This window comes from Podarcis filfolensis (genome assembly GCF_964270895.1).
Source record: "Podarcis filfolensis genome assembly, chromosome: 3".
Taxonomy (NCBI): domain Eukaryota; kingdom Metazoa; phylum Chordata; class Lepidosauria; order Squamata; family Lacertidae; genus Podarcis; species Podarcis filfolensis.
Genome location: NC_139606.1, coordinates 80,624,889 through 80,652,298, shown reverse-complemented (window position 1 = coordinate 80,652,298; position 27,410 = coordinate 80,624,889). Strand labels below are relative to the sequence as shown.

The 27,410-nt window shown below is 43.7% G+C and overlaps 1 protein-coding gene and 1 long non-coding RNA gene across 2 annotated transcripts in view; one reads left to right on the top strand and one right to left on the bottom strand.

The window, feature by feature from the left end:
* The first annotated feature begins 1,411 nt into the window (after nt 1-1,411).
* Nucleotides 1,412-27,130, top strand: SRD5A2 (steroid 5 alpha-reductase 2). The gene is made up of 5 exons (XM_083604363.1): nt 1,412-1,845; nt 18,335-18,498; nt 21,169-21,270; nt 22,260-22,410; nt 26,343-27,130. Exons 1-5 carry the CDS (start codon nt 1,514-1,516, stop codon nt 26,407-26,409), a joined length of 816 nt encoding a protein of 271 aa, XP_083460489.1. The 5' UTR covers nt 1,412-1,513; the 3' UTR covers nt 26,410-27,130.
* Nucleotides 26,638-27,410, bottom strand: part of LOC310758314 — an 80,159-nt gene continuing 79,386 nt past the window's right edge. The window contains exon 2 of the long non-coding RNA XR_014545704.1: nt 26,638-26,731. This is a non-coding gene — a long non-coding RNA (uncharacterized lncRNA). The remainder of the gene's footprint in view (nt 26,732-27,410) is intronic.

The following is a 27,410-nucleotide window of genomic DNA, read 5'->3' as shown; positions in this document are numbered from 1 at the left end:
AAAGGAGCATGCGTGTATTGGGCCAGCTTTGCTAGTGACATTTCTCTGTGGGAATTTTTTTCTGGTGGGATTGACGGAGCTGAACTCTCAGGGCCTTTCATTTCATTATTTGGCGTTGCAGTATCCTCTCATCTGATCCTGCTGCTAGGACCTGCCCAATAAGAGGGTTCCAGAAGGCAAGGAGGGTGTACTGGATGAAGGTTTGTGCCTCAATAACCATAAGGCCGCAATGTCCAGCGTGTTATTACACTCCTAAATAACCTAGAAAGGCTGAAAACAACAGCCAGGGCTGAGGAAATTATGAGCATCCAGATGTTGTTAGACTACAGTCCCCAACACCTCTGACCACTGGACATGCAGACTAGGCTGATGAGAGCCAAAGTCAAGCAACACCTAGGGGGCCACTGGTTCCCCATCCCCAGGCCGTCCCCAAGAGTAGGCAGAGTCTAATGTGAGGGTGGAGAGAAGCGGCAGTGATGTGTTGAGATACAAAGGTGTATGTGTGAAATGGGCCCTGGGTACCCTAAGCTAGCCAGCTGCCTTCAGATTCAGGTATAGGACAGTGTTCCCTGGAGGCAGAGCTGTAAAGGGGGGGGGGCAGCTAGCTAGGGTTTTTTTTGTCCCAGGTGAAGCCTCCAGGGGTGCGCCATTGAGGCTCCCAGTGTGTGTGTGTGCCAAACTGGTTCTTTGACCTGGGTGAAAGAAAGCCTAGTTTCACCCCTGCTTGGAGGTTAGATTCAGCTGCCAGTTTGGTCATGGAATGGAAATGGGGAACCATTTTGCCTCAGGCCAAGGGTGCGAACTTGAATGAAATATTGGGGGGGGGGAGCAACTAAGCCCTGCACTGCATCATCGATCACATGATGGGGCACATCTACACTATTTGAATAGCAATGCCCATCAACTTTGGGGGTGTGTCCCCTCAAATATTTTATTGGGGGGTGCAAGGGACCTCTGCCCCTAGGAGTTGGCTCTTATGCTGCAGGCCAGCCCTTGCCCACCGCTCTTTAAACAACAACAGCAGCAGCACAGGTTTAGCACCGGGCTGACAAGATCCCAGAAAGGCAGCACCGTCTGTCTGTTACGGAGAGCACGGCAACAACAAGCAACCTCGTGGCCCCACGAAGACAAGCGCGAGGGGCCACACGAGGCACTTTTGGGATCGGACAGAGGAGCGTGGAGCAAACTCGTCCTGCGCGGCTTTGGTGGCTCGGACCCTTCGATCTTTTTCTCTCTGCTAGAGAGATGGCTCCTGGTTCTCCGAGGGGGCTGAGCAGAGCGAGAAGTCTATTCTCGGGGACGGAGAAAGCACACCTCGAGGAAGCGCTCTGGCCATCCCTTGCTCGCTCGCTCGCTCGCTCGCCCCTCCTCTGGCTCCCGCCTCAGCTGCGAGCAAGCCAGCCCCCACCCCACCCCCTCCTCGCGAAGGGGGAGGCGGGCGCCCGGGCGGCCCTATTAATGGCGGGGCTGCCCTGCCGTGGCCGCCAGCGCCGAGAGCCCCCTCGCGAGCAGCATGCAATGCTCGCCGAGCCTGGTGAGGTCCCTCAGCTCCGTGCTGCTGTCCTTGGGGCTGCTGCACCTGTGGCTCTATAGCCACACGCCCTCCCGCTACGGCAAGCACGAGGAGGAGGAAGAGGAGCCGCCGCCGGCGCCGCCGGACAAGGGCGAGAAGAAGCCTCCGCCGAGGCGCCGCGCCCACCTGTCCGCTCGCTGCGCCTGGTTCCTGCAGGAGCTGCCCGCCTTCCTGGTGCCCGCGCTCCTGCTGGCGCTGCGCAGCCCGCCCCGCTTCGCGCCCCTGGGCTGCCGGCTCCTGGGCGGCATGTTCTGCGGCCACTACTTCCACAGGTAACTCAGGGGGTGAGGGGCGGCCGGAGAGCCCAGGGCACAGCGGCGCTTTTCCCTCGTAGTCCGCGCTGCCGCCAGGCGCCTCTCTGGTCCAATAGGCTCTCGGCTTCCCGGGGCTCTGATTGGCTCTCGCGACGCCGAGCGCGCCCCTTCGGCTTCCGTCTAGTTCAGTCGCGAGGGCGCCCGGCATCGAGCCGTCCCAAGTCCCCGTCGCTGGGCGCTTGCTTTGCCCGGCAAGTACGGCTGAGGTACGACAGCGCAGGTCTAGCCGTGCCTGCTCAGAAGCAAAGGAACTTTCTTATTCCCAGGTAAGTGGGGCCAGGATTGCAGCCGTGGTCCCATCCCACCCATGGTGCAAATGTAAACATTAGGATTTCGACCGCTTGCAAGCAAGGTGGATCGTAAATCGCTTATTGCGGGGGCAGAGCAGGGCAGGGCATTCCCCCTTGGTAGCTCAGCCGGTAGAGCACGAGACTCTTAATCTCAGAGTCGTGGGTTCAAGCCCCATGTTGGGCAAAAGATTCTTGCGTGGCAGGGGGTTGGACTAGATGACCCCCGTGGCCTCACAGAACTCTACAGTTCTGTGATTCTATTCCGTCCAAAGTGCCATCGTATTCAGTGAAGCTTGCTCCCTGATACACACTACCTTTGACCAAGTCCCCTGAAACTCAGTGGGACTTGAGTAGGCATGCATAGGCTTGCGCTGGAAGACACTGTCTGGCTTACTTCTGTCTGAGCAAACATGCTCAGGATGTCCCGGCTTTCTGATCAGGGAGGAGTTGGAATGAAAACCACTTGCTTCGCAGCTTCACTCTGACACCAGAGTGTGTGGGTTTTTGTTGTCAATCTTCTGTTGATGATAATTGACACACATAATTCCCCACAACCTTTCATTTTTCACCCTTCACAACTGCATATATCTGCTTGTCTTATTCTGCTTCACAAATATATATACTAATGAATGTAAAGATATTTGTTATAAGCATGGACAAATGGACAGAGTTTATTGGGAGGGCTGTGACAGGTTTGCTAGATAGGGCAGTGCAAAGTAATTAATGGACTGGGACACACTCTGTGACATAAATCTGTGTCAATGTGCAAGAGTGCTTCCGGGAAAATTTATGATGGCAAGTGCCTGCTTTCTCATTGACACTGCATTTTGTAGCATGCCAAACCACCCTGTAAGCAAAGTAAAATAAAACAGATGGGGTGTCATGAGCAATTCCGGGAATGAAACTGATTAGTGAACTTTAAACAACAGCCTTGTTCCCCTCTCCCGTCGCCCCGAATCATCTTCGTAATTTAATTTTTCAGTTTCTGAAAATGCATATAACAAACAACCCTTGTACATCCCCACCCACAATAAACGTTCTCTGCATATACAATGTCAATAATACAGTCAAATATTTAACAGGTTTGTAAATAGTTTAGAGCTGATTATATCAGTTAGGTGTCTTTACTGCCCATCTTAACAGATTGTCCCAGAGTGAGTTGTGGGTAACTGGTGGTGAGGGAACAACACTGTCATTTCCAGTGTACTGAATAAACATTTACCAAACAGTTTCAAAATTGTCTTTGGACTTTGTGTTTCTGAGTGCTCTAAGGTGCTTCATTAGTTTCTCCATAAGGGCTGTATTCCATAATCCATCCCACCATACTTCTGGAGTTAAGTTATAATCTGTTTTACAGTGTTGTAGTAATATATTTCTAACTTGCAGACATGAGAAAGATTAGGTTCTTAAGCAGTAAATTCTTATGGTAATCTGTAAACAGATTTAATAAAGCTAACCTCAGATCAGGCTGTATCACCTGTCCTGTAATAGAAGAACATTCTTCAAAGACAAGTTTCTAAAATAATGGTATAGATTTTCATTCCCACCACATGGAATTATGAACCTAACTGTTGACATCCTCTCCAATTTAAAAACTTGGATGAGAGCTTAATCTAGGGCATAAATAAATCAGAGAGGAAGCTGCAGCTCAAGATAAGAAAAGAGGTTGTTTCAATTAATCCAAATCTCCAGGGCCTGATGAACAGCATCCAAGGATACTAAAAGAACTTGCAGGTGTAATCTCAGGGCCTCTGTCTATAATCTTTGAGAATTATTAGAGAATAGGTGAAGTCCCTGTGGAATGGAGGTGAGCAAATGTTTTCACATATTCAGAAAGTATGGCAAGGAAGATCCAGGAAACTAGACTGGTTGGCTTTACATCATCACTATGACAAACAGTCCTATAACAGACAATTAAACCATCTGTCTGTGAGTACTTAGAAAAGGATACTAAGAGCCAGCACAGGTTTCTCAATAACAAATCATGCCAGACTAATCTCATTTCTTTATTTGATAGAATTACAAGCTTAGTGGATCAGGGGTATGCTGTGGATGTAGTGTATCTTGGTTTCAATCAGGCTTTTGACAAAGTCTCCCATTATATTCTTGGGAGAAGCTGGCAAAATGTGGGCTAGATGATGTTACTATTAGGTGAATTTGTAGCTGGTTGACTGACTGAACCCAAGACTGCTCACCAATGGTTCCTTATCATCCTGGAAAAAAGTGACAAGTAGGGTGCCACAGGGTTATGCCCTGTGCCTGGTGTTGTTCAACATCTTTATAAGTGACTTGGATGAAGGAATTGAGGGGCTGCACATCAAATTTGCAGCTGATGGCAAACTGGGAAGGGTAGCTAATACCTCAGAAGATAGAATCAGGATGCAAGATTATTTTAACAGTTTGGAGAACTGGACCAAAACTAACAAAGTGAATTTTGATCCGGACAAATGTAAGGTTCTAAACTTAAGTAGGAATAATAAGACGCATAAATATAAGATGGGGACACCTGGCATGAAAGCAGTACATGTGAAAGGGTTTGAGGGATCTTAGTAAACCACAAGCTTAAAATGAGTCAACAATATGGTCAGATCATATCTGGAATACTGTGTCCAGTGCTGGGTGCCGCAATTTAAGAAGGATATTGGAAGTTGGAAGATGTGAGGAGAAATGCAAATAATGTGGTAAAAGGATGGGAAACCAAGCCTTATGAAGAGGAGCTGGGCATGTTTCGCCTAGATAAGACAAGACTGAGAGGTGGTATGATAGCTATCTTCAAGGGCTGAAGGACTATCACATGGAAGATAGAGCCAGCTTGTCTTCTTCTGCTCCGGAGGGCAAGACCTGAACCAATGGATTCAAATTATAAGAAAGGAGATTCTCACTAAACATTAGGACAGACTTTCTGATGGTAAGAGAATACACTACCTTGGAAGCTGGTGGACCCTCCTTCCATGGACGTCCCAACGCTACAATTATATGATTCTTTGATTTCACAAGTATGTAGTGCCAGCTGCAAATTGTTTTAAAACTGTTTTTCTGCGTGTGCCAAGTTGATCGGGTCTCATACAGTGTGGGAATTTTTCTTTGCAAAAGGGAATGCAAAGATCCCAGGATGGATACCCAGATCACAACCTGAGGTTATAGAAGCTGTGATATATTGCTAGTAGCAATGTTGTTAACTTTCAACATAATAATAATAATACAGATTGCTCCCTCACTTGCCACATGAAAGTACTTGGGCTCATGTTCACATCTTTGTGAACGTAAGTGTGCACAGAACAATTTATTAAACTGTTTAACTTACCGTAACAGGTACATATGGACTCGCCTTAAAGGCAGGGGCATGTTAGTTCTTGCCCTCCCAGACTCCTCCGAGATCTTGTAGCTTAGCCAGCATGCTTTGATCCAATAGAAGGAATTTATACAGTATGTAGCTAGTTTGAGATGCTGCTCTGTAGTTATTCTATGCTGCAGACTAGCTTTGAGTCTAATGCACTAGACAATTTTTCTTGGATTACTGTAAACCACAAAACCCTCCAGACATTTTGCCAAATTTAAAAAATCTGCCTGGGCAGAAATTTCAGTCCTGAAAAAGAGGGTGTTTCTTGGGGGAAGGAGGACCATATTGCAACCAGACCTGAAAAAGTGGGTGTGTCCTGGGAAAAGAGGACATATGGCAACCCTAGCTATGCGGTCACTACAGCTCGAACTATTTCTTAATCAAAGTTCATAATTCCACTCTACAAAGCTCACAACTTATGTTTTCAATCCAACTGGGTTAAACACAACTGTACTTAACTTTTAAAAGGATAGAGTAGAATAAATAAGTTTGATACAAGTTTTTAAAAAGCTTGCACATGAATATACCATATGCATAAATGTCTCGAACAAACAGTAGTCTCCTAGGTTGCCAAACACACAAGTTGGCCCTAGTGCTTCTGCTTATTAGGGCTGCCAACTTACCGAAACCATGTTTATAGCTACAAGATGCATTTTAATCATGGCAGGGGCAGAAGATCTAGAGCCTGGCAGAAAAGATATTGGGGCTCAAGATGCTGGACATTCCCTATACAACATCCCTGTTGGCAGGCAATAGGTTTAAACCTGGGACCAAACTACATGCTGCTTGGGAGAGCCATGATTAGATCTCTTGACATTTGTATTTATTTATTTTTTAAAATAACCACACTGGACTCCAAATGCAATCAGTCCAGCAGTGTTTCAAGGGGACTTGCTCCCATGGAATTGTGCATTGGATTGCAGCTTTCGGCTGTGATTAATAGAAATTGCTTTCAGGCAATTGTGTTTAAGACTTAGAATGCACCAATAAAGCTGACATTACAATTCATGTTAAGACTGGCTTTGAAAGAACAAGCAAAAGTAGAACCTTTAATGTGTGTGTTAAAGGCACTCTCTAAATGTCATGTTAAATGTGATTTCATTAAAAAGTATTTAAGGGTGGTTTTAATCTTGTTATCAACACTTTAATGTTGACAAGGATAAAATGAAAGTGTACTCCTAATTAGACTTTTTATTACATTAAGCTATGTAATAATATGACATTTGAGTTTGGCTTCTTGAGATTAAAGCGATAGGTCTGGCAGATCCTTTAAATGGGGTGAAATGAATAAAGTTGTGTAGAAGACAAACTTAAATTGGCTAGTGTGAAAAAGAGACAAAAAATTATTAACACAGCACCAAGGAATGCTATAATAATAGTAGTATATTTATTATTTGTACCCTGCCCATCTGGCTGGTTTCCCCAGCTACCTTGGGCGGCTTCTAGCAGAATACTAAAATACAATGATTCATCAAATATTAAAAACTTCCCTAAGCAGGGCCCCATTGGTAGCTCCATTGTGCGCAAACATGGCCTTTGGGTCACAGAAGATGAAGGGGTGGCATTGTGATGGCAGGCTCCTCCCCTAGCCTATGTGCTTTGATTATAATGTGTGTTAGGTTAGGATCCCCCTTGTGTACACTTCAATCCCTTTTCACATGGGAGCATGATCACATGGTCTAGGAAGTGTGAGGCCGCATCCCAAAACATACGTCAACATCAAAGCCTTCAAAGCTGCTGCTCATGGTCAACTGAGTATTAAAAATAAAGACAGAGGAAGGGATTTCAGAACAACCGTCCCTCTCTTCAGGCATTCAGGAAGCTGTCAAAATCAAATGCAGGGGGGCAAGAATGAGTACTCGAACTCTGCTGCTTCCACTAGCATTCCTTGCATGGTTTTCCAGAGTTCTGCAAGATGTGTGAAGCCCACAGATGTGTCTCCATGGCACTGTATTAAAACAGGTCTATTAAAAGCTGGTTTTCAGCGCCCATCTGAGCAAAACATTTTGCCTCCTCCCTTCAGTCCTCAGTGGAAGAAAAACATAGAAGCAGGCAGCATCAACGAGCAAGAGAACCCTGTGGTGTAGGCCAAAAAGAAGAATACATGGTTAGGAGGTCATTGGTTCAAATGCACATGGGTGGTTTTCTTGTCCTTTTGGAGCTGCTGTTACTAAATTGTCGTGCTAATACAAGCACAGCCAGATTTCTTCACAAACCATTCCTCTAACATCTCTGCATGTGATAAAACCACGTCATCATAATTTTTTTGGCATGTCTGCTGTGGAAGCGGCTGGTACAATCCTTCCTAAGCAGTTCCAGTTGGGTGCAGTGAAATCTTACAATATGGCATTTGGAGATTTCCATTTCCTGTGCTTTCGAGTCAATTACTTTTTTTGGGGGGGTGGGGTTTTCAGAGCTGTTGTAATTATAAGTCTGGGTTTGGTAAGAAAGCCATCAATTACAATGAGACAGCATTATAACAGAAGCAGGATGAACCAAGTGCACTGTAGATTAGAAGGTCAGCAAGCTGACACTCGTCTGCTTCTTTGGTATGACTCTACTGGGACAGGTACACATCCTGTAGCATTAAACTTCCTGTCCATGGAAGTTCATCACACTCCCAGTTTGGCGCCTCCATGCTAAGTTGGTACAAGTCTACAACTGTGCATTGCCCTGAAACAACCTGCACATGCAGAGCAGAAGAGTGAAAGTAGCACAAACATGGACTAAGCATGGCATGCGGAGGATCAGAAACGGATCCTACCCATGTTTACTCAGGAAGACAGATTCCTGTGCACTTACTGCTCCCCATTGACTGTGCATAGGAGTCCTACTGTAGGCCCTGAAAACAGGAAAAATTAAAAGTGGTTTTGCAGCAGCAACTGTGGCGGAGAACCATGAGCAAGCTCACTTATACTGCTTGTGCATATATTTAAGATTTGCACTACAGTATCTCCTATGGCACGCCGGTATAAAGTGTAATTTCAGGGCTATCAGATCTTCTTTACTGAGAGCAAACATCCACTGGTATTCTGAATGCCTGTAAGAAGTGAAAAATATCACATAACACAACTGTTTACAGCTTGCCTGTGATCAAAATTTCAGTCAGATACTAAATAAGATTCGGAAAGAAACTCTTGCTTGATGGAACTAGTATGGAAGCAACAGTTTATATCCAAAGAGAATTATTTAACATCTCATGATTTAAGATTTTATCAAGACGCAAAATGAAATCAAGAATCTGTCATTTCCCCTCCTATTTGCAGAGGAGAGGATGGGAATGTGACCGCAGTAATATACTGACTTATAGGAGCAGAAGCCAAGAGACAAATTAATCAAAAAAAGTTTTTACATTGCTTCTTTAAAAATCCATTTCAGTCCCACATTCTTTTTTCTTTTTTTTCTTTTTTTTGCATCTAGGGGTGGTAACCGCAAACATTCACCAAATTGCTTGTGTTTCCCTTATTCATTTAATGTATGCACAGGCCTGTTACAAAAAAGTAATTACGCGTTTTTGCTACATGGAGGATTAAACTTGACTTGCATATAATAATGACATTTATATTCCATTTTTAACGCAGCAAACAGTCCCTTTTTGTTCTTCCCACAGTTAAGCTTGCATAATAAATCTTGGAACTTCCTGCTCCATTAAAGCACCTAACTTTTTGAAGTTTGTGGTCTGGTTAAGTCATTCTGGCACATTTTCATTATTTTGGCAGATATATGACAAACAGTATAGCAAGAGGAACAAACTGATCTGTCTTCATAAAATGTCAAATGGCTATTTTCTAGAAGAATGGCAAGGGATGTTTTGTTGAAACATAGATCCATTGCATTTAGTATGCACCATCCATTTGAAGCACTATTAAATCATAAACCAACAACATCTTGCAGAAGTTTGTTAGGCAAAGGGAAGTACCTGGAAAGATGGTCAAAGGATCATTTATGTGGAAATTTCCTATGCCCGTTGGAATAATTTGCATAGAGCAGTTTGCATCTGCACTTTTTCCAGTTTGCATTGGAACATTTTCTGAGGCCCTAGAACAGGGGTGCGGAACTGACCCCTGGGTTTCCTCCCCCTTGGCAGACAATTGTAACAGCTGGATTGACCGATCTGTCAATCACTTGACAGAACAGTGATGTCAGGTGACCTGATCCACCCACCCCTTTGAAGCAGGGCACACTGTGCCAGAAAGGAAAACCCAAGCCCAGTCAAGTGGGGCTTGAAGGTACCACTGATCAGCTGCTGTGCTGACTTCAAGCTCTGCTTTTCTGGCAGTTCTCTGTAGTTGATCTGTGGTAACTTCCAACTCCGCTTGACTCAGCTTGGATGATCCAATGTGGCATACTGTGCAATAAAGGACAAATGGGTCAGCATGTTATGTTCGGCAATTGCCAGAATGAGAGGGGCCATGGCAGTTAAAATCTAACTTTAAGATATTTGGTTTAATAAATAGTATTGTATTATCTGACTTAAAAGCAAAATTATAAATCTTTGTGTTCTGCTGACTGTAAAGTTCTGTATTAACAGAAGAGTCTGCATGCTTGTGACACTAACTGGAAAAAGGCCAGTAAAAGCATCACCATTTTATGTTTGTATGCATGTATGTACATATGTGTTTGTTTACTATCTTTCTTTCATGGCCTGGAAAATGAGCAGGAATAAGAAACACTAGGTGGCACCATAAGCCTTTCTACTCCCTCAACAGAGCTAGGAGTTCGAGTAGGTTCTTATGGGGAGAGGCAGTCCTTGAGGAACTGCCATTTTTGATTCTTAGATAAAATCTCTTTATTTAATGGCTCTCCAGATCAACCCCAACAATGGCCAGGGATGATGGGAGTTGTAGTTTAACAGCACCTGGATGACCAGAGATCCCCCCTCACCTAATTTAATGGGAATACCCTCAGTTGACTTTCTAATGTAAATTTATCACATACACATTTAATAATAACTTAAGTATAGTCATTAGATAATTTTTCATTTGCTAGTGAAAGTTGTGTTTATCGCTAATCACCTCATAAATATTCTGTGTACTGTAGGACTGAATTGGCAGCCATATTTTGTATTACGTATGCTGCCTCCTGAGTGTACTTCAGTGGCGGAGGGGGGGAAATGGTACATTGGTGTTTTTGCTGTTATCTTTGGAAGCATTTGGTGCTTCCTTTGGCCATGGAGTTCTCTCATAATTGCCTGAGACTTGGCTCTCAGCTCCAATTCATAAATGGAGGAAAACAGCGTGTACTTGGTTGATTCACTGCTTAATATGCACAATAAGATAAAAGCTACATTTGCGGCATCACAGCATGAACTCTTTGCAGGTTTTAATGAGATTGTTTATCTAATTGGCTTCCTTTAGGACAGGTTGGTGTTATGAGTTTGGTCTGTTATGACATGTGGTTGAGTCTGTAAGAATGGGTTTGCCTGCAATATCGCCCGAGTTAGGTCAGGGAGTGAAACACATGTTGGTGACTCCTGTTTTATTATTTTCAATTTGAATTGTGAGGGACATCAGAAAGGAAGTGCTGACAGATGGCTGAAGGAGAAGCACAATGGAGTTAGAGATGTGAAGGCCTTGGTGGAGGACTGAAAAATTTGCGGGGTAGGGAAAGATTCCTCCCCCCTCATTTTCTCTGAAAGCTTTCTTTCTTTCTTCATTTCTTTATGAAAAATTGGGGGGAATGATTTTTCATTATTAAATATTTTCTTTTAGAATGATGAACAAAATCTTTAAGGTGTTCATATATCCCCTCCCCCCCTCTATATATACGTATATTTCTCGCAGTGTGTAACAGGGATACTTTTACATGAGGTTATGTACAGTATCATATATTTACAATTCCAATATACTGAGGAGAAGCAAGTCCTGAGCTGTTGACTGAGAACACAGCTCTCAAATGCAAGAACAAGATGCATTTCCACCTCTCGGATGGCACTACCATCGACTGATCACCACAATTCTTCCATCTCTTTTGACAAAGTTGCAACTCTCCATGGTTGCAAAAAATGCAGCAAAAAATAAAAAGGAAATCCAGTCATGGGTCCCCAGCATCATTTGATGCTCAGAAAAGGAGTGGAGCAGCAAAGCTGGCTATAAAGCTGCCCAGCTGGTTCCTCGCACTTGCTGATGCAACATCTCCTGTTATTCAGCTCAGTGTGGCTCTGTAGCTGGACAGCTCCCTTGCTATTCTGAAAGCCTTGCTTCTTATTCTGGTGGACAGCTCCTTAGCCTTGCTGGTAAAGTAAGAATCTGATCCATATGGTGTTGGCGATGTGAATGGGACAAAGAACTGAAGAGCTCATAACCTTACACGCCATAGCAGATTTGTCCATCTGTTAAAGAATGTAAGCTTTCCAAGAAGCAACATGCTTCATTTGTGTAGAACTTAGTTTGGCAGGGTTGAGAAGCAGCTGGGCAGCTAGCCAGGTGGAGCAATGGTGGCAACCAATGGATGCTGCCCTCTGCCACAGCCTTGGCTAGATTACAGACTGGCCACACATAGGCTCCTAGAGAAGAGCAGACTTCAGACTCATTCGCACAAAGCCCAAACCTGCATGAACCGTGTTGTGCTGCTGCTCTTTCCACACTGCTGCCAGTGTAAGAGCCCTACTACACATTAGCTGGGCTCTCCCAACATTTTAAATGCTTACTTTGAAGCAGCAGTGGGGGCTGGTGCCCATTGGAACTGGTAGGGCGGAAGGCAGGGAGACCAACAGTACGGTTGAGCCAGAACCAATGACAAGTAGAGTTAATGTATGCTAGTTATCTCTCCATCCTCCTCCCTACAGGGCAGCAGTGAGACTAAGGAGGAGTTAGTTGATGGGGAATTCCACACCCTGGACTGGCTGCAAGTAAGAAGGCAGGCAAGTGGGGGCTGGCCGAGGGTAGACTGAGGATGGTGGAGCAGAGCTCCATTTGTTCTTGTGGACTAGGTCCACTGAGTGGGGAGCTCTAGCTTTTAAAGGAAGAGCACTGCTGGGAAATTTTGGTTTTGTTGCTTCAGCACTAACAGCAACGAGGTGGGCAGCATTTAGATCACAGAAAGCTGTGGGGAAGAAAGGGTTAGACATCCTCCACTCAAATACCACTAGTCAGGTCAAAGTTGAAACTTCCCATGATTACCTTGAAAGCAAAAAATAAAAAGGAAGTCCAATCAACATAGTGTGTAGTTTGGCTCTCAGTGTGATGACAGTTCTATGTTTCATAATATATATATACCACTTGGTTGTAAGAAGAACCTCAAAGCCAGTTACAAGAAGATAAAACAAAGTAAAAAAATAAATATAACTGTACTTTAAAACATATACAAGTTAAAATGCTAAAACAGATTGAAATTACCTGTTCAATAGCAGTTTTAGCAGTAGGATCTCCGAGATCAAATGTTTTCTTCATCAACATGGAACATCTTGGAGATGGTAAACATTCCGGCGCTAACCTTAAACGTGTGCCTTGTGCTTAACTACGACAGATGGAACAAAATTGCCAATACAAGTACATACTTTTTAACCTTCCTTGCCACTCTGCCTTTCTTTTACCCATATGTCATTAAGCATTCAGGTTGCCAGTTGCCCTAACAGCTTGAGAGTGTTCATGGACCAGTGGCTGCTTACCTGTATGTCTGTGCAGTAAAGACGTAGGAATATAGTCACATGCCCCCTTGTCTTCAAAGCTTTCCTGTGTTGAAATGTAAATAGAGGCAATAAAGTTCCAACAACATATAGAATTCTCCACCCCTCCCCATTCAGTTCTGACCTACTTTGGAGGTTGTCAGGGGAATTCAGATAGTTTTCTGATGTCTGTGGTCTTTTCATCTCCTGGCACTTTGTCAACACAAAATAGAGAAGCATGTTGAAGATTTTAACCTCCTGACATTTTTAAATGCATTCTATTATGCAGAGCAGGGGTAGGGAACATTTGGCCCTCAGGTGTTGCCGAACCACAACTCCCATCAGTCCCAGCAAGCATAGCCAATGACTAGGGGTGATGAGTGTTGTAGCTGAGTGACATCTGAAAGGCTGATGTTGAGTCTCCAAATTTAAGTGCTCATTTATTGGATGCTGATAAGCACCAGCTTCCTTAATTGGACTGTGCTTGATTAGATGTTCAGATGACATTGCATTATGGAAGCATTAGTTTACTGAACTTCTGAAAAAATATGAATTGGCTTTATATATCATTTGCCCAAGAGTCATAGGATTATTTGATATGCATGTGTACAGATCATCACATTTTTAAGTAGCAGTTTATTATTAGCCACTACAGTAGCTGGAGTATTAAATTGCAACCACTTCCTCTTTCACGACAAGGGTTTTTTTTTTTGTAGAGAGTTGCAACCTAATTTAAAAGACAAATCTTACTGTGCAACTTTATGCATGCTTACTGAGAAGTATGTCTCCCTGAGGTCATTGGGGCTTATTCCCAAGTAAGTAGATATTGGTTTGCATTGCAACCTTGATAAATTAATCATGACTTCAAATAGTACCGCCACATGCCTACTTAGAAATAAATTCAATTGATTTCACAGGTAAATGGATGTATGATTACATCCTTTGGCACTTAATCTGATGGTTAAATTTTGCAGCATTTCTTAAAGCAAGAATTATACTTTGGTGTCTTTAGATTGTTTGCAGCTGGGTCCTAGAAGGTACCATCTTAAAAGAGGCACCCCACCCATGTGAGATGAAAGTCAGAATGGCTCTTAAGATGGTGCTTGCCATCTCAAGTGTTTTATTAGTTTAACATATATATCAGCCTCTGCCAACCTGGTGCCCTCTATATGTTGCAGGACTACAACTTCCATCTGCCCCAGCCAGCAGAGAGAAGGCTGATATTTATTTATTTATTCATTTATTTTATTTATAAATATATTTCTAGATCACTATTCATTACAAAATGTCAGAGTGGGTTACAACAATCATACATAACACAATACAATAAAACCATATGAAAATTTTAAAATCAGAGATCAACTATTACAGAAGAGTATTTCTTAATTGCCAGCATAAATTGGCAGCATAGAAAGGTCTTCAAAAGGTGCTATATATATGCTATATTTTATGTGTGTGTCACCCAATAAATTGAGGTTACTTTTAAAATCAGTTATATTTAAAAGTTGCAGCCTTAATTTCTCAGTGTGTTTTGATAAGTGCTGTGGTTTTGTTTGTTCTCATTGGTCATATCCATATCATAAAAAAGACTTGTTTTGTTTATAAAGTCTGTAAAGCACCATATATGCTGCATTCATTATTCATCATCATCATCATCATCATCATCATCATCATCATCTCACTATCAAAATGAAAGGCCTTCTTTTTTCATTTCTGCTTACAGTACAGCAACACTCCAGAGAACACAATGATCCCTCTCCTGGAATAGGAAAGGAAGGTGGTGGCTAGATTGCCTCCATTTCCCCAATATTAAATGTTCCTCATGGGACACTGCACAGGGTATATGCTGGCCAAGGTCCCCTACAAACTGTGAAAGATGATAGGGAGAGGAGCTATTGGAGAGGCTACTGAGCAAATGAGGCTTTGGAATGTGGGCACAGAGCAGCCCTCTCTCCAGTTTCAGTAGACCATGCTCTGGCACAAATTAGCTACCAGGATATCATTAAAACCAACTCCAGAGACGCTCACTCCACCCTGAAGTAGTGATGTGTCAGGAGATGCCTGTGCTTAAATGTGGAGGGAAGGGCTGAGAGAGCTGATAATGTTCTGCAAAGTGAGTTACTAGTTGCAGCTTCTGCCTATGCCATTTAGTACCCCCTCAGGCCCTGGACTGACTCTACACCTCCCACCCCAAACTGGTCTTTCCTGCCCAGGGGGATCCTATTACTATAAGCTGGCTTCCTATGCCCATTAAGCCTTTCTCAAGCAACAGAGTCCTTGGTGTTCTGTTTGGTTGGTCTCTGGTCCTGGGTTTGTTTCTAATTTATCTTTCAGTCTGCCTGCAAGCTTTGTCCTATTGGTCTTGGCTGACCTCAGACTGCCGCCCGCCACCCAGCCTTGATATGATGTGACAGCCTCTGCTAAAGCTAGCAAATTCCACATTAATTAAACCTCAAAAGCTGACATCGAAGCCTGCGCAAGGGATTTCATTGACATTTGTCTAGCTTGGCTGAAAGTTATTCCTGAGATTGTGAGGTAGCCGAGGACAGTCCTTGCCTCTGTGCCATGCTAGACCTGAGGCAGTCAGAAGTAAACATGGCCGGAATGGAAGTGAGGAGTCTGAAGATGTGGACTCTGCCTCTGCTTGTGTATAAGGTGATGAGCTGGCTGTGGAGCAGAGAGGCAAGCAACGAAAGCAACAAACACAGCAGCAGCAACAACCAACAGAAGTTTGTGAGGGAACCTTGCCATAACCTGAGAGGCAGCAAGGAAAGCAGAGAAAAGAAGAGACATAAAAGTGGGAACAGCTAAAATAGAGGACTGTAAGTGGAGGAACTACAGAGCTCCAAGCACTGGCGATACCTGGGGTGTGTGTGGAAAAGTGCCTATAGAAACTTTATTTGGTGATTACAGCTGCAGAGTTAAGCCTCACAGGAACCTTGTGATGAAAAGAGTCACAGACTTCCTTGGGGAAAGAATGAGCGACTCACCAAGTTTCCTATACAAAACTGAATAGACTTAGGGCTCTGAAGGAATTCTGTTAAGCTGCTCCCTCTTTCTGGTGCTGTAACTACGGACGCCCACTTTGCTTACCTTACAAGGCCATGCCTCCTGTCTCTCATGTAATATTCTGGTGAGGTCTGTATGGAATTGTGATCATGGAAGGCTGAAAATCCCTGCTAAAACAATATTCCAGGCATTTTCTTCTGCCAATCAATTTGTTCTCTTCTTGGCAGGCAACCCAACCACTGTTATTCTGGCAGGGACCCTGTTCTCCCTTTGGTCTGGGAACTGGTTTATTTTCTCTTTGAAAAGTTGCCAGGTTGTTTCGCTTGCTGAATCTGCTGTTTGCTCCTCTGCAGGATAAATTGTTAATCCGGCAGCTTTTGAAATTCCAATACTGGTCTGGTGCTAAAAGAGTGCTATATTTGAATTGGTTAATGGAGCCACACTTGAGAGATCCCGTTTCTACTGTGCCTTTGCGGGTTGCTGACCTACTTTTGGATTTCCCATCTTAAAAAGCAAAATGTTTATTTGGGATTACACTTAATGGCCGGAAAGCACTTCTCACTTCACTTCTTTTACAGAAGTATTTTTTAAAAAATAATTTTTATTAACAGGCCAATCAAATCACATTAATTCCAAATCACATTAATTCCAAATTACACAGCCAAATTTTAAAATTTTTGTTGGGGGTACCCATACTTCAAGCTCCGAAAGGGATCCAAACATCTCTCTTGCTGCTGCTTTAGTATACACAGTTCTGTCCAAATAGTATTCACAGTTCTATTCCATCTTCTCTTTGTTGTATTCTTCATCTTCTTGTTTTCTTTATGATCTCTGATAGTCTCCACAAGTGGGTTGAAAACAAACGTTGTTATATCCTGTGTGGATTTTACACTCATCCAAGAGCCATATCAAAATAGACAGACATCACTTCAAAACCTCTGTACAAAACGTTTCCCACAGTCCTGATTTCCACAGGCCTGCCTCTTTTACAGAAGTATTAAGAGCTAAATGAATCTTGCCATCACCATGACCTGGTAGTCTTGCAGATGCAGCTCTAGCTCTCCAAGAAAGCAGGTCAGGCAAGATACACACAGCAAAATAGAAAGCAGAGTTATATGTACTGCACGTGACAGAACCAACAGTTTCCCCGTGTAGCAGTGAACTGTGCTAAAGCGGTTTCTCCTGTGTGAAGCATCTCTATTTAATGTGCATTTTTCTAATTATATGCAATAATACAAACAACACTAGTGGAGTGAAGGGGTCTGTGGCAAGAGCCCAAATGTCCGTGGGTGGGTATGCATTCTCCACAGCTCCTTCTGGTTGCACGGAGGTTATCTGCAATATTAGGCATGGATCTCTCTCTAAGCCAAAGCTGGGGCATCTTTTTCATCCTGAGGACCACCTTGCCTTCAGGGCAACCTTCTGGGGCCACACGTGCCAGTGGTGGGTGGGGCCAGAGGCAAAAGTGGGTGGAGCAGTGAATATAAAGGTTACCTTGGGACTGTGTAGCAAGCATCAGTGCAAGGGTTTCTGCATGTGCAATGGAACTTCTTCCCTCTCCTCCCCCTGTGCACCCCTTAAATCTGTTCTAGGGGTTCTCTGCCCAAAAAAAAGAAGCCTGTGAAGGCTTGGGGAAGGTGTGTACACAGGGGCAGGAGTTCCACTGCACAAACATAAATGGAGCATGTTTAGGTTGTTTTCAGAGAGAAAGCCACCCTGTAAACAAGGGGTTTTGTTTCTTGAAGTTGAATTTTAAAAAAGAGGGAGATCTGCGGTTCAGTGCAAAAGACCTAGGGATGCATAATGTTCAACAAACATGCACAGGCCACCCCAAAACAACGCCCCTGGATACATGATGTGTGCTGATAAGAGCTTCACAAACTCTACTTCTGCTTGCCATGTGGATAGAACTGAAACTGAAGTAGGTTAGAATCTGGAGCCCACTGAGTTCATGTCAATAGCACATGAAGCAAGGTGACCAACAGTGCAGTTGCAAGGTGATTATTCTGTGGGTCATAATGAAAACATGTAAAATTTAGGTTACCTCCTAGCATGCTGAGACTATTGATGACGACCTCAGACATGTTATATATGGTACATTGGTTTGTATTTCCAACTGTTTAATGCTGTATCTTCTCCCACACTTTTCTTTTCCCCCCATTTCTGCTCCCTACCTTTTTATTTTTTATTTTACTACTTCAGGACATTCATTTACTCCTTCCTCCGAAGAGGCAGGCCTTTCCCATTGGAGAAGCTGTTTTTTGGTGTGCTGTTCTGCATCTTTAATGGCTTCCTTCAGGGTTACTACTTGATTTACTGTGCCGAATACCCAGATGACTGGTACAATGACATCAGATTTACATCAGGTAATTATAGTTGCAAGAAGTCAAGCATCTGGCCATCTAGTTAATATGAGCTCTGCCAAATTTGCAGAGTGTCAAATCATAGACAATGTTGTCAAAATGTCAAGGCAGGAAAACAATAGTATGAATAACAGCAGTAGTTCAACACTTTGCAAAACCCAAGGTGCCAAAAGACTTACTGTTGCTGCAACAGGCCCACACAGCTGCCCTTGTGGAAGAGAAAACACATGGGGAACAAGCTGTGTAACCATAAAGACAGGCCATTAGAGGGAGCAATTTGCATGTTTCAGACTTACGCAATTGGCATTTGCTAGTCATCCTCTACAGTGGTACCTCGGGTTAAGTACTTAATTCATTCCAGAGGTCCGTTCTTAACCTGAAACTGTTCTTAACCTGAAGCACCAATTTAGCTAATGGGGCCTCCTGCTGCTTCTGCGCTGCCAGAGCACGATTTCTGTTCTCATCCTGAAGCAAATTTCTTAACTCGAGGTACTATTTCTGGGTTAGCGGAGTCTGTAACCTGAAGCCTATGTAACCCGAGGTACCACTGTATTTGCTTTATCTGTTCTTTTCCTTCTACATGTCTTCTCTCCCACCCACCACCCACTTAAAAAAAACTTTTCTGGTTCCCCCCCCCCAATGCAAATTAAGTTCTAGAGCTGAACTGTAGCTCAAACGAAACCCTGGGTAAATAAACAAACCCTGTGCAGATAAATACTTATATTAGCAAAAATACCATACAGAAATGCATCACTATAGGGGAAATCACTTTGCAATTTGATCACTGCTGCAGGCCTCACTTGGAGTCTGCCTGGCACTTGGAGGAGGAATTTGCTTGTCTCTGCTTCTGTTGGAGGCTTGACCATGGAAAGCCAAGAGAGACATGGCCAGGGAAAGAGTAAAGTTCAGCCACTGCAGTGTGTGCTTTCTTCAACTAGATCAGGGATGTGGCTCTCAATACATTGATGGACTACATCTCCCATCAGCCCCAGCCAACTTGACCAATGGTCAGGGAAGATGGGAGCTGTGGTCCAGCAACCTCCGGAGGGCTGCAGGCACCCTGTTCCTGAGCTAGATACAGTGCTGCCAAAATACTCTTCCAGTCCCCTTGCCCAGCCTGCCTGCCCCTGTTGGGAGAGAGCGTAAGGAAGGTAATACTTACCTCTACTTACCCTGTAAACACTCCCATGTGCAGTGGCCATGTGTTCTGCTCCATATGGCCAGGCTGTGGTCCTGAAAGGCCAAAGGAACTACAATAGGTTGGCCAGCAGTAAACATGGTTACACTGGAGGTGCTGGTATTCAGGAATTCTCCTTCTGCATGGTGCATTCTTACACAGTGCAGACACTGTTCCAAACTCTTAAGGGAGAGAGGACTGGTTAGCCAGTACCAAGTTTCCATGCCGCCACCTGGCTGTCCTTTTACTTACGGTAGGTCTGGCCCAGGGAGTGACACTGCCAGCCAGCTTCCTTTTTCTCAGTCTTAGTGTTGCCCTTGTAGAATTCAGCAGGCAGATGAATGGAGAGAAATCTGGCTCTGACATTGGCTCTGGCTTCACCTACTGTCTGAGCTCTCTGCATTCCTCTCCACCCATCTCAATGGGCACCAACCACCACTGCTCTTCACAGACAGAGAGCCTCTTATGTCTTCTACCAGACTAAGGTTGCCACCTGCCCTTTATAATATAGTGGTACCTCGGGTTACATACACTTCGGGTTACATACGCTTCAGGTTACAGACTCTGCTAACCCAGAAATTGTACCTCGGGTTAAGAACTTTGCTTCAGGATGAGAACAGAAATTGCGCGGCAGCGTGAAGCCCCATTAGCTAAAGTGGTGCTTCAGGTTAAGAACAGTTTTAGGTTAAGAACGGACCTCCGGAACGAATTAAGTACGTAACCAGAGGTAGCACTGTACAGGATTGTCCAGTATTCCAATGTAAAACGCTACATCCTGTATCAATACAGTTTTGTCCCGTATTTCATGTCTCTCTCTCTCTTTCTGCCAAGTTAGGGATCCTCTCCAAATGCATGTGTTTGAAAGGGTGTGTGAAAGATCATGTATTTAAGCTCTGAGTAGCCAAGCACAGACAGATTTCCAAATTCATGTGTATGTACATGTGCATGTGATAAATTCCAAAGGGGCAAACCCCCCCCCCCCCAAATCACTGCCTTCCCTGCCCTGTATTTTTCCAGAACAAAGGTAGCAACTCTATTCCAGACCCAGTTCCAAGGTTGCCAGTTACACACACACACACACACACACACACACACACACACACACACACCCCTATGTCTTGATGACATCACCTTAGCCAGGCAAACGGGGAAGAAAGAAAGAATGTCATGACAGTCACCTTCCAGAAGTTTCTCCTGCTATCTAGTTTCTGTGGCAATACTCTGTCCCACGTTTACATTACGAAACAATATACCAAACACACCAAGGCAAGGCTATTTCCTTAACAAAGAAACTCAGCAGTTTCCCTCTTCTGCAGACACCAGTTTCCCAGGTCTCAAACTGCCCTGTTTCATTATAATATGGATTCTCCCTTCCCTTGCTTGCCTGTATGGGGCAATTAACAGTGCTTGTTAAACAGGCTGGCTGTTTGAGCACAGGGCTTGAAATCAAATATTTTAGTCACCCAACCAATAAATACTCCATTCTCTGCTTTTAGGTCTCTTGTTGTTCTTGTTTGGCATGGGAGTCAATATTCACAGTGACCTCATTCTGCGCCAGCTAAGAAAACCTGGGGAGCTCACTTACAAAATCCCACAAGGTATGTCATTCTTTTCCCAATTTCCTTGTGGGGAGCCTGTTCCTACGGTTTGAGAAACATGAGGGTAGGTGAGGAAGACACCAGCAGGTCACACTATTAGTCACCTGTCATTCATCAGAAGTGGTCAATAATAAGCAGAGTAATGCAGGAATGAGAAACCTATGGCCCTCCAGATGTTGCTAGACTTCACTTTCCACCGTGCCTGACTATTGGTCATGCCAGCTGGGGATGATGGAGTCCAACAACATCTGGAGGGCCACACATTCACCACCCCTGAAGTAATAGGTTCGTGGTGGGAAGCTGAGAATGCTTTCTAGGATAATTTATCTGAGCAGAAAGTCAAAAACATTTCTGACCACAGGTAAAGGTCCTGGTGAGGCCAACCAATAATTTATTACCTTTGGAGCCAATGAGAGTGCCAGAACAGTAAGGGGACAAGCTAAGCACCCTCCTTACTGCCACATTGGCCCTGTTTTGTGTCTGATTGGCTGAGCCCGCTGCCACTCTTCCCCTGGAGCTAAAGCCTCAGCTGCCAGTGCAACAAATGCAGTGGTTTACTGCTGGGACATGTTCCCAGTTGTTTGGGGGCTTCTTGGACTGTGCAAGACCCCCAACCTACATCTGGTAGTTCAGGCCTAGTGGAACAATTGATGACAGGCCCATCAAGTCCAGTCTGGCCTTCTTTAAATCCTCTTGACCAGCAGTACTGAACTCAAAACTCTGCGCCCAGGACTTCTTTTTGCCATTGCCACACTAGCAAAAGAACTTTGTACAACATTGTTCTGCAATTGCTTACAATTGGCTATGGGCCCTGGGAGCTATAATGGCTAGGGGGTGTTGAGACCATCTGGCCACAGCCGTGGCTGCAGTAATGGCAGCAGGAACCCCGTTGGGTTAATGCCAGCCCTGGTGGCAACATCCTTAGGATGTGTAAATGAGGCTCACTTTCCACTGTTCAAATGTGCTCATACTAATTCCCTTTCATGCAGGAGGACTGTTTGCATATGTATCAGGAGCAAATTTCTTTGGTGAGATACTGGAATGGTTTGGCTATGCTATAGCAACCTGGTGCCTGCCAGCTTTTGCCTTTGCCTTTTTCACACTCTGCGTCATTGGGCCTCGTGCTTATCACCATCACAGGTATCAAGCATGCTGTTTGGATATTCTTATTCTTCTTATTTTTTTGCTCCTGTTTGTTTGTAATGTGATGAGAGGGGCTTAATGTATTGTTCTAATTTACCTTTTTTTTTGAGGGGGTTTGTTTTTTTAAGGGATGCCCTCTCCTTTATGCAGGTTCCTCTGGTGACTGCTTTCATTGTATCCCAGAGGAAGGGGTTGTTATGTCACCCACATCATTGTCCTTAAAGTAGTTTTGGAGAGTTTTCAAGAGATCCTCTCTAGCAACTTGGTTTGTGGTTAGGATGGGACTGAAGGACCACGATGGGGTACGTAGTTTGTGCTTCCTCTCCTATTTTGAGGTAGCTTCTACTGGGGCGTGGTCTGTGGTTTTAATGTTACGAATGTTTGTTGTTTCTACCAGGGGGATCAGGCCTTATGTGAGCAGAAAGCTGTCCAGTATGGACATTGTGCCATGGCATCCAGACTGGAATGTGTGGCTGGTGCCTCCTGGGTTCTTTTCTCCCCAGATGTCATAAAGGATTCCGTTTTTTTTTAGCATTTTTAGTAATTTGTAAGAATTTCTAATTGTTTGGGGTTTCCCCTCTGAGGAAGGTTGCCCATGGGGTTGTAGGATGGATGTCTTTTAGGGAGGTGCCTCTCATATTTAGGTTGCGGTCACCTCCTAGGATTGCTTCCCCTTTGGAGAAGGAGATGAATTTGTTTAGTGCTTTCTAGATGAACTCTAGTATTTATTTTTGTGTGTGTTTGGGGCATACACTATATGGAGCCAATTGTCAGTTTAGTTTTGCCATCTAGTACCTCTTTAGCAAAAACGAATCTGCCTTTTTTGTCTTTTACCACTGTTGTGCCTTAAAATTTTGGTCTCTATTGAGTAGTATGTCTACTCCGTGGGCCTTTCCTGGCCAAGGTGCCACCCATTGTTGACTGAAGCAGGGTTTGCTCAGGAGTTTGCTTCCTTTGGGTGGGTTGTGTATTTTCTGTAGGAAGGCAATGTGTGGTTTCATGGTGTTTACATACGAGGTGATGTGTTTTCTTTTGATAGGGTTTCCCAATCCCCTCACATTTAGTGTAATTGCTTTTAAGCTGGCCATTTTGTATGTCTATTTTATAGGATGATTCCCTGCCAACCTGTCTAGGTTGTCCTGTGTTTCTCACCTTATATTATTGAACCTAGTGTGCTGTGTTGGGCTGAAGATTGGGGAGTAGGTTGTAGAGAGTAGGTTGTAGAGAGTAGCCTATATGTAGTTATATAGGTGTTTGCTTGGGGTAGCTTGGACCATTTGGCTCCCAGCCAGTTGGTCCTGTGTCTCAGCTGGCATGGATGGCCTTGTTTGAGAACAGGCCATCCCCCCTTTTGCTTGCAATAGGGGTGGGTCAGTGAGACAGTGACAAGTGCTTGTGTTGGGTGTAACGTTTATAAGCAATGCTGTCAGTATTGTTACCAATACTGGTGGTCCTCAAGAGCTCCGCACGGCTATGGCGTTCACCATCTTGCCTCACTGGAAGTCCCTTATTCTTATTTTATTTAATATTTTTTTGGAAATTATACAAAAGAAAGTGAAAAAATAAGATATATATAGCGGGGGGCACTGTGGTCTAAACCACTGAGCCTCTTGAGCTTGCCAATCAGAAGGTTGGCGGTTCAAATCCCTGCAGCGGGGTGAGCTCCCATTGCTCTGTCCCAGCTTCTGCCAACCTAGCAGTTTGAAAGTATGCCAGTGCAAGTAGATAAATAGGTACTGCTGTGGTGGGAAGGTAAAAAGTGTTTCCGTGCACTCTGGCTTCCATCATGGTGTCCCGTTGCACCAGAAGCAGTTTAGTCATGATGGCCACATGATCTAGAAAGCTGTCTGCGGACAAATGCTGGCTCCCTCAGCCTGAAAGCAAGATGAATGCCACCTTTGACTATATATTTGACTATATATATATATGTAATGTATGTTAATACAGATATTATTAATAACTTGTTAAATTCTGTATAAACTCATTCCAAATATTGATATATTTATCCAAATAAAGTCTGCATCTATAAGCAATCCGTCCTTACATTTTGATTGCTGTTATGTCTTCAGTCAATTGATTAAAGGGGAGCATATTTTTCTTCTTCCAGTTCATCAATACCAGTCTTTTGGCCATTGTTAGGGCACATAGACACGGGACGTGGGTGGCGCTGTGGGTTAAACCACTGAGCCTAGGGCTTGCCGATCAGAAGGTCGGCGGTTTGAATCCCCGCAATGGGGTGAGCTCCTTTTGCTTGTTCCCTGCTCCTGCCAACCTAGCAGTTCGAAAGCACATCAAAGTGCAAGTAGATAAATAGGTACTGCTCCGGCGGGAAGGTAAACAGCATTTCCGTGCGCTGCTCTGGTTCGCCAGAAGCGGCTTAGTCATGCTGGCCACATGACCCGGAAGCTGTACGCTGGCTCCCTCGGCCAATAAAGCGAGATGAGCGCCGCAACCCCAAAGTCGGTCACAACTGGACCTAATGGTCAGGGGTGCCTTTACCTTAGGGCACGTAGAATCCATTTTTGTTGTCCAGTTGACCTATAATAGGCAGATAATTCAATGCATGTGCTTGATATATACATGAAAAGCTGCTTCATGAGAGGGAGATTTACAGTGCAATCTGGTACATGCCTACTCAGATGCAAGTCCCATTGAGATCAGTGGGCCTTATTCTCAGGTCAATGTATAGGACTGTAGTGTTAAACAAGAGAAGAAGCCAGGGTGAGACACAAAGCACGCACACACACACAAAAACACACTGGCTGCTTCTCTAGATTAACACTAGTTTACACACCGTACACTGAAAGTACCCCCTCTCAAGTACCCTGGGAACTAACAAAGCTGCAGTTTCCAGCACTCTCAACAAACTGCAGCTCCCAGTATTATTTTGGAGTGTGTGTGTGTGTGTGTGCGCTTGAAATGCGCTTTAATTGTACTGTGTGTATGCAGCCCTATACGAACAAACAACTGCACAATTCAAAATAATTTCCTTTGAAACCCTGAAAAGCTTGGGTCCTGGATACCTGCCATCTCCTCCTGTATCAGCCTGCCTGCTGCCTAAGATCTGACGGAGGAACCCTTAGACATGTCTCACCTGTTGTGGAAGCCTGGTTGGCTGTGACAAGAGTTGGAGTTCTCTCAGTAGCTGTATCCAAAGTGTGGAACGCCTTGCCCCATCAAGTTTACCCTCTTTCACTATCTTCTGCCAGCTAGTATTTTTTTTTTAATTCCAGCAAGCATTTGCTGGGATGATAATTGTTTTTATTCAGAGTTTGTTTCTAATGTGTTCTGAAATACAATGAAATAATATAACATCATCAATAACCTTCACACAGGGCGGTTGGTGTCAGATGGCTTAGAGGGCGTGATTTTTAAGCATGGAACTGCTCTTTGTTCTAAATGTACACAACACATATAGCTCAGAGTTGTCGGTCTGCTGTTGTTTTCTGTCTCCTTGAGTCTCATCTTGATAGATTCATAAATTCACTCCCATCTCCATGGTGCAGCAGCTTATGGAGGAGGATTGACTGTAAGTATACTTGGTAAATTCGTATGTCACACCAACCCACGGTTGTAACAAACCATAGTTTGCAAACCTAATTCAGTTGAAACTATGGTTTGATTTTAGTTTGCTAGCCTGTCAGAAACTATGGTTTTTCAATATAACATCACACTAAATCACAGCATCCTTAACCATAGTTTGGTTTGATGTCTAATTTCTGCCACTGCAATACTTACGTTCACCATTGCTCAAATCTGAAAGTTGAATGGAAACTCCAAGTCCCTCTCATCAAAACATTTTAAATATTTGCCACAAGCAGCATAAGATGTTGAAAAACGAGATTCTACTTTCTTAAAGCAATCTGTGCATGTCTATATCATTTTGGCCATTTTTTTGTTTTCATTGTGTGTCCCTTTTGTCTTTTCAGGTACTATCACAAGAGGTTCACTGGCTATCCAAGATCTAGAAAAGCCTTGATTCCATTCATATTCTAGAGGCCAATTATCTGGACTTTTTGAGCAGCGGGGTGTGTTTTGTGTGTTATTTTACTGTATAACTTTAATTATGAAGTTTATTATTAATGTGTAAAATGCTGATGTGAGTTTCAAAGGGAAAGAAACTTGAATAGTGCTATGTTGCCAGTTATACAGAGTGTTGTTGCTGGATGGAAACAAGTAATCACAGTTCTGTGATTCATCGTCACAGTTTTTTATTTTTTAAAGAACAACAAAAAAACAAGTTTTGTCAAGCAGAGTGTCAGTGATTTGCAGAGGCGCCTAATGCTTTTATTGTGCACCATTATTCCACTCAAAATGTCTGCACACACACACTGCTTTTATCCCTAGCAATGCTGTTTTTTGTTAGTAGGAATTACTGAAGTTTCATCTGGGCCTGTCTGTAGTTGTCACTGCTGTAGCTATACTGAAGACTCTGAAAGAAAATATCTGCTTTTTTTTTACTGGTAATCTTTCTATTCTGCTCCTGTGGTCTTCCCTATAAAGAGCAACAGGTCGTCTATGAAAAAGTAATTCCTGGTTCCAAGACCTCTTGCTGATGGAGAACAATATTTCATATTTTTTCCCCTCCAGGTGGACTGATTATGATCAAGAATGGGCTGCTGTATTCCCAAAACCGTTATGTAATTTAAGTGAATGTGTCATTTCCTTGTAAAACATGGCTTGTTAACTGAATAAGAAATAAAAATTTTGTTCCAAATTTAGCATTTCATTTTACTAAAAGAATAGCCCAGGTAGCCTGTTCTAGCAGAGCACTTGTATCATAGCATCTTGTATCATACAATATATGGATTTATTCATAACTTGTTCAATGTTATCTTCTGGTTGTTTTGGATCATGCAGATTTCTTTGCTTTAAAGGGGTGGCCAACTTCTGAGAGACTGCGATCTACTTTCAAAATCAAAATCTGGTGTGATCTACCCCCGGTTTTTAGGGGTTCAGGTCAAAGTTGTTGAGCTTTCTGAGGGGAGGGGAAATGC